This window comes from Crinia signifera, chromosome 8 (genome assembly GCF_055691185.1).
Source record: "Crinia signifera chromosome 8, ASM5569118v1, whole genome shotgun sequence".
NCBI classification, from domain to species: domain Eukaryota; kingdom Metazoa; phylum Chordata; class Amphibia; order Anura; family Myobatrachidae; genus Crinia; species Crinia signifera.
Window position 1 is genome coordinate 119,150,174 of NC_139224.1, and position 15,983 is coordinate 119,166,156.

General features: G+C 44.9%; 1 protein-coding gene across 1 annotated transcript in view; it reads left to right on the plus strand.

The window, feature by feature from the left end:
- The window catches only part of SNX7 (sorting nexin 7), a 109,981-nt gene that overhangs the window by 39,125 nt on the left and 54,873 nt on the right, over positions 1-15,983 (plus strand). Inside the window, exon 2 of the mRNA XM_083157060.1 lies at positions 10,642-10,824. Within this exon, the coding sequence (XP_083013186.1) occupies positions 10,642-10,824 (183 nt within the window). The remainder of the gene's footprint in view (positions 1-10,641; positions 10,825-15,983) is intronic.

Below are 15,983 nucleotides of genomic sequence, written 5' to 3' on the forward strand. Positions count from 1 at the left end.
GTTTCAAATAATAATATGATATGCCTATATTGGATACATAGGCATATATCAAAATATAAAATCACAGACAAAGCAACACAAGAAACCATAACATTGTGATGACTATTGAGCAAGTTTACATTAAATGCAATTGTTCAGTGAGTTATGATGGGGAAGTAGCAAAAGGGTACCCCTACAACATATAATGAAGTGGTCCGTTGCCATCAGTGAGATGAACAGTTATGCAGATGTCAATGTAATAACGTGTAAAAGTAGGCTACGCAGATGAATAGTAGAAAACTGGTTTGGCAATTAATAATAAAACTGTAAATGAGGTACAGGGGTAGGAAAGGGTCACAGAAAGACTATTGTCAAAACAATAAGTTAATGAAACATTAACAAAAGGGATAATAAAAACTTCTGAAAACTTATGAATGCACAACCACTAGATGGCAATATTAAATGGTTATAAATGCAGGACTTACAGAGAAGTCTGCACATTGACTATTACAAGTTATATGGTAGTGGTCAGCTAACTAGGAGAGTTACCCAAACAATGGGGAATGAGGAAAAGAATTGCCCTCAATGTGAAACTAGGAAAAACTTTAGTACAATGTCAAGAAAGGTCCTGATCAGTAGAATAGTTATTGAGCAGCAGCATCAAGCCTCGAGATCAGGGTAGAGTTTGTGAATTTGTGGGCAATTCATCTGTAGCTCCAGTATGGAGTATTCAGAAACTCAAAATTTCTACTCCAATGTTCTGTGGCTTTAAAATAATCTGTTTCCCAAGTGGAGGGAGGCAGCCCGTTAGAAGAAGCAATCAGCGTCAAGTTCTGAGTCGTAATTGTATCTATGGCACAGCAGGCAGAATCCAGGGTAAATACATCTTAATGTTGTGCACCAGTGAGCACACCATTGTCAAAATGGGAGGCAGGAAGCAGAGACCAGAGCTCTGGGGCACTGCTAACCTTCAGGTAGCAGAGTTCCAATTAGGCACACACCCTTCATTGATTGAAGAACAGGGGATGAGCAATTGAGATCATGTTCTCAGGGATCAAAGCAGGGAGGGCAAGTGTTCAGCTGGACTCACTGATCTGCAGTGCCAGGATCTACACTAGAAGTAAATGGACCGCAGACTCTTGAGAGAGCAGTCCTTATGTCCCAGTGCTTAGTAATTACAGCAATGCTACTGTACACTACACCATGGAGGGTTACCAAAAACTCTGCCTACCAAAATATAAGCCTCCTTTGGTGCCACAGATCCAGGGCTCGTCTGATAAAACCAGGCACTCAAAGAGGAGCAACACTCTGATGTGGAAGGTTGACTATTTGAAAGCTAAAATATCCCAATATTGGATTCACTGCCCATTGGAAGTCCTGCACGTTTAATGATGAGATCAATGCTATAGTGTGTTACTGTATATGCAAGTGACAATTCACCTTCCTGTCAGAGAAAAATATTTTTGATCAAGCCAATATGGCCATTATTTTGTGTTTCCCGATGTGTGCCGCTGCATCCCCATACCAAAAGAAGCTTACTTCTATGCAGCAGCCTGACACAAGTTCTAGCAAGCTGGAACAAATCTGGCTTGTTGTGTTCTGGGATTTGTTTGGCTGATCTTTACACTCTGCTCCCTCTTTCTTGTCAAATATTTGCTGCCGATTTCACATATTAATATTTTCTGAGCAGAGTTTATTTAATTCCATTTTTGTATTGACCTATCTTCTATCACTTAGGGAGGTTGAGAAGCGGCACAGGATGCAAAAAAAAGCTTTATCCCAAATAAGGAAACTCTTTTCTTGTATTCGAGAGATTTAAAAGAATGAAGCAAAGACCAGAAGTCTTAATTTTCGTCAATCTTTTCCATCTCTTGGTCAAGCAATTATATCCCTGTGCCAGTGTTCTCAGTTGCCCAAACTAGTGAATTTCATGTGATATATATTTGTCTCTTACACGGTTGCCAACATGTTATAATAGTATTAAGGGACAATTTATTCCTGGGACCCAGGTAAACCATACTGACACAGTTACGGCTGCCTTTGGAGCTCTACAATTCTTTTGTGTTTCCTGACTTTTATTGTAACATTATTTTTCTTAATTTTCCATTTCATTTTTATATTTTCTCAAATTAAATATCAATTGTAGAAACTCAGGAAATAAGAACATTGCATTTATGTGACAAAAAGGACAATGTGTAATGTGGTTTTGATTAATCCTTTGAATGCCAAGTGAATTTGTCAAAATAGGTGTGAAAACTGCCAAGCAAATATTTGTATTAATCATGATGACCTGTATTGTTTGATTTTATATAGGAAATATATTTTTTAAACAACATTTTTTTATTTGAATTTATACAACAAATGTGAGCGACGCTGGCATTATTAGCAGATATTTTGCACATCAACTCACAGAGATGTTGGCACCAATGTTCCCTCTAATTTTACGAAGGCTATGTGCGACAAAATATTTTGGCTGTGCAACTTTGGAAGGAAATTAAAAAATTTGTGCGTCACTTATATATAACTAGAAAATGACGTTCAGCATTTGTGTTTATATTAAACATTCAAAACACAGCACATGATGTAGTTAATAGGTGAAACACACATTAATTGAGTCCAGAACTGCAAAAAGGGACCACTGCTGCTTTGTGCGCTCTGTTGTAATGTCTGTGCGCACGCTCGTCGAGTTGTGTGCGCGTGCACATGCGCACAGCTTAGAGGGAACACTGGTTGGCACTCAAAGGGTTAACAATCTTTAAAGCAATTTTCATAGATAATTATCTCCGGAATAGAAGTCTATAATCTGCCTGTCCCCAGCTTCTATGATTTATCAAAGTGGTTAATTTGGTTTAAAATGATTTATCTTTATTAGTACACAGAATACAGTATAAGCAATGACCACTTATAATGCATCTAATAAAGTTGCATTGTATGTGGCAGAATTGGTGTTGTAATGGTTAGCATTATAGTCTCACAACACTGAGGTCGTGGGTTTGATTCTGACAAGAAAATAAACCCAAATATGTAATTGTGTGCTTGTCTGCCTTAAACCCATGTACTAGATGGGCCAAGTGGCTGTTATCCGCCATCAGATAATATGTCTGTATGTGCTATTTCCATCTGTGGATGTGCAGAGCCCTGGGCTATTTGGGTGAGGATTATCTAGGTCACATCCTTTATTTATTTATTGCATCCTATATGTTCCTCACTCTAGCCTCACACAAAATAAAAAGGAAAATTAATGAACATTTTGCAAGCATTATTTTTGTGCAGATTTATATGCTTCAGTCATTTCAAGTATCTCTTTTCATTGCAGTGTATGTTTTATACTTGAGATGTTGTTTATGTAATTTAGTTACATTTTGTAGATTAAAAAAAATGGTGTAAATAAACAGATATTTTAATTTCTCTACCGTCCAATGGGATACTGGGCTTCACTACTATGAGGATTGAGACCTCCGCAGGAGAGACAGGCACATAAAAGAACTTTCAGTGTGGGTGCACTGGCTCCTCCCCTCAATCTCCCTCCACTAGTCAGTTTTGAAAAATGTGCCTCAGGAGAGGCAGTGCTTCTGGATGCTCCAGAGTTTTTTCCACATTTATTTTCAAGTTTGTTATTTTGGGGCGCTGTGGTGACCACACAGCTGTCCTGCTTCGTGGGTGTCAGGGGAAGGGTCAGTCCCCGACCTCTTCAGGTGCAGAGCTGACCCTGCTACAGGACAATCCAGTCCTGCGTGGGACTTGTCACCGCACAGCATTGCGCTGTAGCGAGCAAGTCCCCTAGCCGCCGCACACCCCTGACAGGTCTGAAGACATCGGTGGTGAGTACAGGCTGGGGGTCCCACAAGGGGTCCCCGCAGCCATTTCTGGTGCGGCAAGACGACGGCTAGTAATGGCGGCTCTCCAGCAGGGACCGCGTGAACACCGCGTCTGATAACTGGCATAGGGGTGCTGCCGCTGGACCACCAGGGACACCCCTCAGGGTATAATGTATGATATATATTTTACACCTTTAATAATGTCAGTATAAATATATGTAAGCGCCAGCTCCGTGTAAGGGGGCGGGGCTTCACTCAGAGCGGGACCAAGCTCTGCTGGGCGCGCGCTGTCACTTCCTGCTTCTTCACACGCTGCCAGACTCCATTACAAGGGCTCCTCACTGGCGTGGTGGATCCGGGTACTTGCAGCACGGCAGAGACAGCAGGTTTTTTTATAGCGATTTAGCGCAGCAGCGCTATCTAGCTTAGTCAGACACTGTGTTGTTTATATCACTGTGTTTAGCGTTACCAGCTCACCCAGATCTGTGAGTTCAGGTTAAGGGTGCACTTGGCTCCCCAATTGCTCTGTTTTTTCCCCACTGATTAGTTACAGACACAGCATAGAAGCAAGCACATAGTCTGTTTTCACTCAGAGGAACACATCCAGCAGTGTGTGCACGTGTGTGACTGCGTGGGGGTTGTGTTTGTTACTACAGACATTGTAGTACTATCTCATCATGGTGAAAAAGTTCACTTGTATGGTGTGTAGCACCAAGTTTGTGCCCAAGTCACAGTCCCAGGTTACTTGTGAGGCTTGTATGTCACCACAGCCCAGTAGTGCTGACACCCAGATCAGTGGGGTTCCCCCACAGCTTGCGGGGCAGTCACAGGCAGACGAACAGGAACCTGCGTGGGCCTCCAACATAAAGACCTTGTTGGATTCTGTGGCTTCACAGCTTTCCACTAACACTCAGCAAACGCAGAGGGTTCAGAGGGAATTGTCCTTGTTAGCTGCCAGGGTGGATATTCTTCATACCCAAAATGTACCTCCTCCTCCCGCACAGCCTCAAAAGAGGCAGGCTACTGCTATGGATCCTGACACAGATGAGGACGATGAGGACATATTGGAGGAGGGTGAGGAGCAGGGTCTGCAGGAACCAGCTCCTGAGGCGGCAGTGCAGGGTCCCGAGCCCCTTATCAGGGCCATTAGGGATGTTTTAGATCTCCCAGTAGAGGCATCTACAGAAAGTGATCCTTTCTTCATGACTCAGAAGAAACAGCCAGTGTACTTCCCTGAGCAGGCAGAGTTAGAAACTGCTTTCAGGTCTGCTTGGCAAAACCCTGATAAGAGGTTTACTCTTTCAAAAAGGTTCACTAATGCATATCCTTTTGAACCTTTGGGCAGAAAGAAATGGGAGGAGCCACCGGTAGTGGACTCCTCTGTTTCCCGCCTCTCTAAAAAGGTGTTGTTACCAGTCCCAGGGGTATCCACCCTTAAGGACGGGGCGGACAGAAGGCTGGAAGCTACCCTCAAGTCCATATATACGGCTAGTGGGGCATCCCAGCGTCCAGTTTTAGCCAGCTGCTGGATGGCCAAGGCTATTCATACCTGGTCAACCCAGATTCAGGAAGGGTTGTTGGGTGACATGACTGTGGCCCAGATAGGGGACAGCCTGCGTCACATTCAGGATACCGCAAAAATCCTGTGCGAGGCACAAAAGGAATTGGGCGCAATAAACGCGCGCAATTCAGCCATGGCGGTTTCAGCCAGACGGGCCTTGTGGCTGCGTCAGTGGTCTGCAGATGTAGACTCAAAGAAGAGTGTGGAGGGTATTCCCTTTACAGGAGAATGGCTGTTTGGCAGTGAATTAGACGGTTGGATTTCCAAAGCCACGGCAGGAAAATCTACCTTCCTTCCATCAGCCCCCACGGTTGCAAAGCGTACCTTCACAGGTGCTTCCCAGCAGTCCTTTCGTGGGAACAGGTTTCGCCCCAAGGCTAGGGGCGCCTCCAATGCCAGCAGGGGCACGAGAGGCAAGTTTAGGAAGCCTAACACCTCCAACACCCAGGACCGTCCAAATGCCGTGACTTCCTCTAAGCCGGCAGCATGACGGGGTTTTCCCGCCACGAGATTCTCTCGCGGTGGGAGCGCGATTGTTGCATTTCAGCCATGTGTGGGACGCCTCGGGTCTGGATTCCTGGGCCAGAGGTCTCATTTCTCTAGGTTACAGGCTGGAATTCGACAAACCCCCTCCCAGACGATACTTCAGGTCGGCACTTCCAGCATCCCAGGAAGATCAGGTGCTCCTTCAGGGGGCCATTACCAGGCTGCTTCAGTCTCAGGTAATTGTACCGGTGCCAGACACGGAGCAGGGCCAGGGATATTATTCCAACTTATTCCTGGTACCGAAGCCAGACGGCTCAGTAAGACCCATCCTGAGAATCTAAAGTCACTGAACCCCTTCCTGCGCGTGTTCAAATTCAGGATGGAGTCCTTGCGCTCTGTGATCGCCAGCCTAGAAGGAGGGGAGTTCCTGGCCTCTATAGACGTCAAAGACGCCTATCTACACATTCCTATTTGGCCCCCACACCAAATCTATCTCAGGTTTGCCTTGGGGAACGACCATTACCAATTCCGGGCGTTGCCTTTCGGCCTGTCGACAGCCCCGCGGGTTTTCACAAAGGTAATGGCGGAAATGATGTCACTACTCAGGCTCCGAAGGGTGAATGTAGTGCCATACCTGGACGACCTGCTAATAAAAGCAGGGTCGGCGGAGGCTTTAAGCAGTGCTCTCAATCTGTCCATACAGGTTCTAAGAGACCACGGGTGGATCCTGAACATGCCCAAATCATCGCTGGTTCCAACCCAGAGGATGGTTTTCTTGGGCATGATCCTGGATACATCGGAACAAAAAGTCTTTCTGCCGATGGAAAAGGTCACTGCAATACAACAGCTGGTCAGGGAGGTCCTACAGTCACCTCTGGTACAGATCCATCTTTGCCTCCGGCTTCTAGGCAAGATGGTGGCTTCATTCGAAGCAATACAGTTTGGCCGCTTCCATTCCAGGACTTTTCAATTGGATATTCTGACAAAATGGTCCGGCTCCCCCCTGCAGATGCGCAGAAGGATTGGCCTTGCAACAAGAGCCAGGATCTCGCTACAGTGGTGGCTAGATTCATCCAATTTGTTGGCAGGCAGACGGTTCCAGATCCAGGACTGGATTCTGGTAACCACGGACGCCAGCCTGAGGGGCTGGGGAGCTGTGACACAGGGAGTCCGCCTACAGGGTCGATGGTCTCCACTGGAGTCAGGCCTTCATATCAACAAGCTGGAGTTGAGGGCGGTCTACTATGCCCTGTTACAGGCAGCTCCATTGTTACAGGGAAAGGCGATCCAGGTCCAGTCGGACAATGCCACCACTGTGGCCTATATAAATCGGCAGGGTGGTACCAAGAGCATGCCTTGCATGAGAGAAGCGTCAAAAATTCTGTCCTGGGCGGAACAGAATGTCCAGGCCCTGTCTGCCATTTTTATCCCGGGGGTCGACAATTGGGAGGCGGACTTCCTGAGTCGTCACGATCTTCACCCGGGAGAGTGTGGCCTTCACACTCAAGTGTTCAATGCCATAGTGGATCTGTGGGGGCTCCCTCAGATCGACCTGATGGCTTCACGATTGAACCACAAGGTAGCAATGTACCCAGAGACCCAGGGGCGATAGCGGTGGACGCTCTGACCTGGACCTGGGATTTCCAATTGGTGTACCTCTTCCCACCTCTCCCATTGTTGGCTCGGGTGCTAAAGCGGCTCCGGCATCAGGGGACGGAGGCCATTCTGGTGGCACCAGACTGGCCAAGAAGGGCCTGGTACGGGGACATTCAGGCCATGCTAGTGGAAGACCCGTGGCGTCTGCCCCTAAGAGAAGACCTGCTCCTCCAGGGCCCGTTCGTCTTCCAGGACTTACAGCGGCTACGTTTAACGGCCTGGAGGTTGAGCGGCAGATCTTAGTCCACAAGGGTCTCCATCCCTCTGTCGTCACTACAATGATAAAAGCCAGGAAGCCGGTGACGGCGTCTCGTTATCATGTAATATGGCGCAGATATATTGCCTGGTGTGAGAAGAATGACTTGCCTCCGGCCAGTTTTCGATTAAACAGTCTGCTACGTTTCCTTCAGGCTGGCCTGGATAAGGGACTCAGATTGGGTTCCTTAAAGGTCCAAATCTCCGCACTATCTGTGTTTTTTCAGAAAAAGATTGCGGCCTTGCCGGAAGTCCAAACCTTCTTACAGGGGGTGCTGAGGATTCAGCCCCCCTTTGTGCCTCCCACTGCACCATGGGATTTGGAAGTAGTTCTTACTTTCTTAAAATCAGCTCGGTTTGTTCCACTGGAGGAGTCTGAGCTGCGACACCTCACTTGGAAGACTGTTGTTCTGCTGGCTCTAGCTTCGGCCAGGAGGGTGTCCGAGCTCGGGGCTTTATCTTGTCGGAGCCCTTACCTTGTGTTCCACGACGATAGGGCGGAACTCAGGACTAGACCACAATTCCTTCCAAAGGTGGTGTCAGGGTTCCACCTAAACCAACCTATTGTGGTTCCTTCTAGCGCGACACACCCAGATATACCAGATACCTTGGATGTGGTCCTCACCCTTAAGGGATATGTCAAGCGCACAGCTAGGATCCGTAAGACGGACAGCCTGTTTGTGCTTTATGATGCGCAGAAGAAGGGTTTACCTGCTTCAACGCGTACCATTGCCAGGTGGATAAGATGTACTATCCAGCAGGCTTATGCATCAGCTGGTTTGTCGCTTCCTTTTTCAGTAAAGGCTCATTCAACCAGGTCTGTAGGTACCTCTTGGGCGGCTGCTCGAGGGGTGTCGGCAATGCAGCTATGCAGGGCCGCAACTTGGTCAGGGCAACACACATTTGTGAAGTTCTACAAGTTTGACACCCTGGCCAGGGAGGATTCCCAGTTCGGGAATGCGGTTCTACAGCAGAATCCGCACGTTCCCACCCGTTCTGGTAGCTTTGGGACCTCCCCATAGTAGTGAAGCCCAGTATCCCATTGGACGGTAGAGAAAATAGGATTTTGGGTACCTACCGGTAAATCCTTTTCTCGTAGTCCATATGGGATACTGGGAGCCCGCCTCAGTGCGGCTTTTTCTGCTGTCAGACCTACTTTATTGTTAGGCTATTGCCTTGTTTTCTATAGGATAGATATGACTATAGATTTGTTCTAGTTACAGGTGTCCTCTTAAGTTGTTAGGATTCACCTCTTTTATATGTTTTTTGTTCGTTTGGGTGTGCTGGATGAATCTCACCACAATACATTATCACATACTCCTCACATGCTCTCCTTCGGCACAGTTTTTGCATTAACTGACTAGTGGAGGGAGATTGAGGGGAGGAGCCAGTGCACCCACACTGAAAGTTCTTTTATGTGCCTGCCTCTCCTGCGGAGGTCTCAATCCCCATAGTAGTGAAGCCCAGTATCCCATATGGACTACGAGAAAAGGATTTACCGGTAGGTACCCAAAATCCTATTTTTTCGAATGCATCGCTGAGAATATAGTGCAGGAGAAAACAGTTTAGCATGTTCTGATGTATGTTCTATATGTGCTGGCTGGTTCCCCATGGGATCTGGCACCCAGACTCTGCATAAGGCATCACACTCTTAAACCCCGCTAACTTCAGACTCCCATTGGCTAGTTTCACAGGCGTTTGGAAGGAGTGAAATGCCTTATGCACACAGGCAGCTTCTGCTGAGTACATTTACATGTGGCATGTCTATATTCTTTGTGTGATCGTGGCTGTATTTGCAGTGTTTCCAGAAAGATAATTAGAGACAAAGCTCGTGAAGATGTGAAGTAGTGTGTAGAAGTGAAGTTATATGATACATGTGCATGGCCATAAAAAGAATAAAATAATATTCAATAAATAAAAACAATGTTTAACAGTTCTTTTGAGCATTTATGAATTATATTATGTTTATGACCATGCACATGAATCATAACACACTATGAGGGTATTCAATGTGCCGCCGCTATTTCCGACGGGGGAAATGGCAGCGGCTCCATATTCAATGCTGCCTGACAAAACAAAACAATGCTGTTTCCAGTAAAACTCTGTAAGGTATCACATTTGTATGCAGATAAAGCCACAGTCACACACAGACTATAGCGGCTTGTGTGGCCTATTCACACTCCTTTGCAAAGAAGAACTTATTGCAATAGAAAGACATACACTAAGCATATATGCTTGGCACTACCAAGTTACTCAGTAACTAGTAACACATGGAGGATAGATGCATGTGGATACATCTGTACATCAGAACATGCATGTTTACATGTATTAAGCCAGTGGTTACCAAACATTTTTGAATCCCGGCAACCTTAATTACCAGATTTTTTTTATGACACTCCTATGCCAAAAGTTTCTCATTGATAAATGAATAAAAAATATTAATTGAAAATAAACTTATGTTTAAATCTCAGCCTTCAGGTCCGTTATGTGGTAATGTACAGGATTCACCCCTGTTTGTCCACAACTTGACTATTAAAGTGGTCATAAATAATTTGAATTGGTCATGGAAAACCAATCCAGGGCGCCCCTAAAAGTTCCCCAGGGTGCCATGGCACATAGTTTGGGAACCACTGTACTAAGCTATTCAACGTGTACAACATGGTAAGTGCTGCATTGTAGTATACTTTCTGTAGGCCATCCTTACTAACCCTTTATTTCAGGAAACATGCAGGTTGAAATGCTGGTTTAAATTTAGCAACCAGTTGTATAATTGTACTGTATGTGTCTCAGATTAAAGGGATATTATGGCAAGCCTATGTCCTTTGTACATGTTAAAAGTTGAATATTTTCCTAACTTGTGTATACTGTATGTTTTGTGCCCCATAGGATGCAACACTGAATGATGGGAATTCATTTAGCCCTTTGATGTTGGCCTCGCCATTGTCCATGATAAATCAGATAAAATTTGAAGACGAACCTGAAGTCAAGGACCTCTTCATTACTGTTGATGAACCAGAAAGTCACATAAGTGCTATAGAAACCTTTATTACATATAGAATTGCAACTAAGGTCAGTATGTAAATTCAAATTAAATTGTGAAATGTCTATTTCTTATTTGTGGCCACACACAATCTTGAATAATTTTTATTATCTGCATTTGAGAAATGTTGGGGTTCCTGGTAACAAACAATGGTAAATTATTGAAACCATGCTTTCATTCGTGGAAAGGTGCCCATAAACTAGGTCAATTGTTTCCTTTTTTTCTCCAACTCCAATGCATCGGGTTGAGAAATCGGGTGAAAAGTGTGAAATTGCATGTGTTCAAATTCTGATAATGATGCACGGATCATACCTGGAGATCTCAAGGGCTACCATAAAGGTTCATCAGATCTGTTAGGCTTGGCTGGTATCGCATGTGATCTCTTGTATGCAAAAGGTCTTCACATTGTGTATGGTATGCGTTCCTGCTACTGAGAAGCTGTTGGGCAGTTCAAGGGAAATCTTAGGTGAATTCTACCCTCTAAGTGTATGGGAACTTTAACATATAGATTCCTATGGTTAAGACTTGTCAGGTTTCCATAAGTCTATTCCTTTTCAGCAGTGCTTAATAGAGTCCTTCTACACTTTTAAATAGATTTGGATGGATCTTTCTGAGCTAAAACTTCTTCCTGCCCCAAATGGATGGCCGAGCTCCTGTAGAAGGTCATAGGTTATATGCCACCTATATAGATACAGTATAGAGGATGTGAAATCCACAGGTGTACAACACCTTTAAAAGTTATTTTGAAATACTTGTTGCTAGACGGGGACTATGTACTAAGCCTTCAGAGAGAGATAAAGTATCAACCAACCAGCTCCTGTTATTTTTCAAATACAACCTGTAACATGGCAGTAAGGAACTTTAGGCTGGTACTTTTATCTCCGTTCTCTTTATCGCACCCCAATACTTAGTAGATAGACCATGTGTATAGTAATGTCTGCTCCGACACTCTTGGGCCACAGTGTTGTGATAGAATATCGTGTATTGGCTTTAGTTGCAGGCAGATGCGGACACCAGATTAAATACCTTAAATTAATGCCAGTGTTCATGCATCTAGCTCGGCACATTAAAAGGGATACATACGCATGACCAGTGGTGGGAATGCCAGCGGTCAGAATACAGAGAGGTGTAGGTTCCTCCTTTCCCACTCCACCCATACCTCAAAGCAGCCTAACACTAATCCTACCTGCTAGTGCCTAACCCCTGTACCTTACCCTCTAAACCTCAGCCGCCCACCTGCAGCCTAACCTTAAGCCCCCTCCCTAGTGCATGAACTAAACCCCCCCCCCCCCACATCTCCAGCCTAACGCTACCACTTTCTGCATTATTATTATTATTATTATTATTATTATTATTATTATATTTTATTTATAAGGCGCCACAAGTGTTTCACAGCATCATGCAAAGGAACAGTGCAGGGAGACCAAACTTAACATCACAGTAAATAGTAACAAAAATAAGTACAGGTAAAAAGAGTACCACAATTCAATACACATTACAGCTTAGATGTAAGTAGTGAGGACCGGATCAATGTACTACTAGGGGCTGGTGGCCAACGATGGAGACGAGTATGCGGACAAAGATGGCCGCTGAATGTTTGAGTATGGGAGAGCTGTAAGTGAAATGTGAAGAGAAAAGCTTGGACAACAAGAGGGAAGAGGGCGAATGCTTATGTTCAGGGTGCAAGCAGTTGGCATTCCGGCGCCGATCTTCTGGTGATTGTCGGGATGCCAGCATTGGTATTGCGACTGCCTGTATCCCATCCCACGGGATGCTGAATGCATGTCTATTAAAATAAAGGCGATAGTTAATTGTATTGTCCCTTTTAAATGTAAAAAAAAATCCTGTACACTGGTAAAGAGCTTGCATGCGATTTGACATCCGATATCGCATGCGATTTACTATCCATTTCATTAACCCACTATCCACTAGGGTGTGGAGTTGATTTTATATAGTGTGGCGAGCACAGCGAGCCACCGAGTCCGAAGCGTGGCGAGCGGACACAGATGTTGTTTCAAAGCAACTGACAATATCGCATGCCATTTGCATGCAATTCCATCAAATACATTCCGTGTCCCCTCGCGGGGCTCCCTGCGCTCGCCACGCTTCGGGCGCGGTGGCTCGCTGCGCTCGCCACACTATTTAAAATCAACTCCACGACCTAGTGGATAGTGGGGTAATGAAATGGAAAATAAATCGCATGCGATATCGGATGTCAAATCGCATGCGATCTAGTGGCGCTGTGAAACTACACAAGTACCCATACTTCCCTATACAAATTCACAAAAAATGCTAATATATATTAATGGAGCAAGATTATCTGTTTCAATAAATAATTATAAAATGATTATAATGCAATGACTTTTACTCATATTTCCGTTTGCGTTCTCTAAGATGTTAACCATTGATTAAAATGATCCATGTATTTAACCCCTTCCCGACATTTGACGTACATTTACGTCATGGTCGGGAAGCACTTCCCGACACATGGCGTAAATGTACGTCATGGATTTAAACTGTCACCGCGTCTATAGACGCGGTGACAGTTTCAACATGTCTGCTGTCCCTGACAGCAGACATGTCCGTGCATGCCCCGGGGGGGCTGCGATGCCGCCCCCCCGTCGGCGATCGCTGTGATTGGCTGTTCAGTGTGAACAGCCATTCACAGCGTTTTCCTGTGTCACCGGCGAATAACGTTCGCCGGTGACACGGGATCAGAGGTGATTGGTGCTGTAAAGTACAGCACCAATCACCGCGGGGTGTAAGGGTGACACTGGTGTCACCCCACCTCACCCCGCCCGCCCCCAAAGGCCGTGATTGGTCCGTCGGACCGACGGACCAATCACAGCCAAGGAGGGAGATTTAAACTAACGGTGACTGCACTGCAGACGCCATTCCGGTCTGGAAAGCGTGCAGTGCGGTCACCGTACCCCCCTGCCGCCATACTGACCAGAAATACTTGCTGCAATACTTACCTGATCGCTGCTGATTGCTTCCTGGATCCTGTGCAATAATTGTGCCATACTGTGATATTGTGCTGCTGCTGCACTGTATTAGTATTAGCTAGATAGATAGAGAGATAGATAGAGATAGATAGAGAGAGATAGAGAGAGATAGAGAGAGATAGAGAGAGATAGAGAGAGATAGAGAGAGATAGAGAGAGAGATAGTGTCAGAGAGTGCTATATTTTGTGCTGCTGCAGTGTGATATAGTTATAGATAGAGAGAGAGAGATAGAGAGAGAGAGATAGAGAGAGAGGCCTACTGACAGAGTGCTATATTTTGTGCTGCTGCAGTGTGATAGTTATAGAGAGATAGAGAGAGAGAGATAGAGAGAGATAGAGAGAGATAGTGACAGATTGTGCTATATATTTTTTATATAACTGACTGCTGCCCCCTCCTTTTGTGCTGATCAGTATAAATTAACTGATCAGTAACTTTTTGGGGGCGCAGGTTTTTTTTTATATATAGATATACCTGTGAGTGCTGCTGCTGCAGTGTCATAGAGTGTTAGATAGTGTTAGATAGTGAGAGATAGAGAGATAGAGAGAGATAGTGATAGAGAGTGCTAAATTTTGTGTCTGCTGTCCCCGCCTTTTGTGCTGATCACTATATCTGAGGTGATCAGCAACTTTTTTGGGGGTACAGAGGTTTTTTTTTTTTTATATATACCTGTCAGTTGCACCAAAGGTTGTGCACCTGCTGCACCTCACTGGTAATCAGTGTCGCATCACTGATCACCTTTTTTTTTTGTGTGTGTGCTGTGGGGTATTTTTTTAATTTTTTTTTTTACACACACTGTGATTTTGTGGGTGTCCTGTGGCCGCTGTGCGCTGATCAGTGACGTACATCACTGATCATCTTTTTCGGCACAGGGTTGATCTATTTTTTTTTTTTTTTTGATCAAATTCCTGTTGCCTTTGAGCGCTGTTCAGTGACAGACGTTACTGACCAACATCTGTGCTCAATTTTTGGCGCAGGACCTTTTTTTTTTTTAACCCCTTCCTTTTTTTTTTTTTTTAACCCCTTCATTTTTTTTTTTTTTTTAACCCCTTCATTTTTTTTTTTTTTATTGGTATAAAGCATTTTTTTTTTTTTCTGCACCACATACACACTACACACTACATACCCCCCGGATTGAAATAAAGTTTGTGCCCCCCCCTACACTATACACGTGTTGAAACATTTCACTACCGGTAACACAAAAATAAAAATGGCATCCCAAATGTCCTCCCAAATGTCCTCCCAAATGTCCTCCCAATCATCCAGGAGAATGTATTCAGTGGAGGAGGCATATGCCATGCTTGCTTCTGACTCTGACACAGGCAGTGATGCAAGCGGGGAATTTGAAGGATTTGCCTTAAGCTCCTCTTCCTCCTCTGCTGATGAGGGACCCCCTCAAAGACGCCCCCGTAGATCAGCTGAGATTCCCCCCCCAATAATTGATCTAGTATGGACCCCACCACCAGACAATTTTGAGCCCCAGGTTCCTGAGTTTTTGGCCATGCCAGGAATCCAATTTGATTCCACAGGTCTCAGAGAAATTGACTTTTTCAAATTATTTTTCTCTGATGATTTTATAAATTTAATGGTGGACCAAACTAATTTATATGCCCAGCAGTTTATTGCTCAAAACCCCACGTCATCATTTGCTAGGTGGACCCCTGTAGATGCAGTAGAGATGATGACGTTTTGGGGTCTGGTGTTTCATATGGGCATAGTAAAAAAGCCAGAAATTAGGCAATATTGGAGTACAGATGTTCTGTACAGTACTCCATTTTACCGTATGGCCATGCCCCGGACTCGATTTGAGACAATTCTTAAATTTATACATTACACCGATAATGCACAGTGCCCACCCAGAGATGATCCCACCTTTGACCGGCTATTCAAAGTCAGGCCGGTCATTGATCATTTCAGTGCCAAATTTGAAGAGGTGTACATCCCTGAAAAATTTATTTGTATCGACGAGTCCCTTATACATTTTAAAGGAAGGGTTAAATTCCGCCAGTACCTTCCCAGTAAGAGGGCAAGGTATGGCATAAAAATGTATAAGCTGTGTGAAAGCACCTCAGGGTACACCCACAGGTTTAGGGTTTATGAAGGGAAGGATTCAAGAATTCAACCGCCAGAATGCCCCCCCTCCCTCGTAGGTGTTAGTGGGAAAATTGTCTGGGATTTAGTGCACC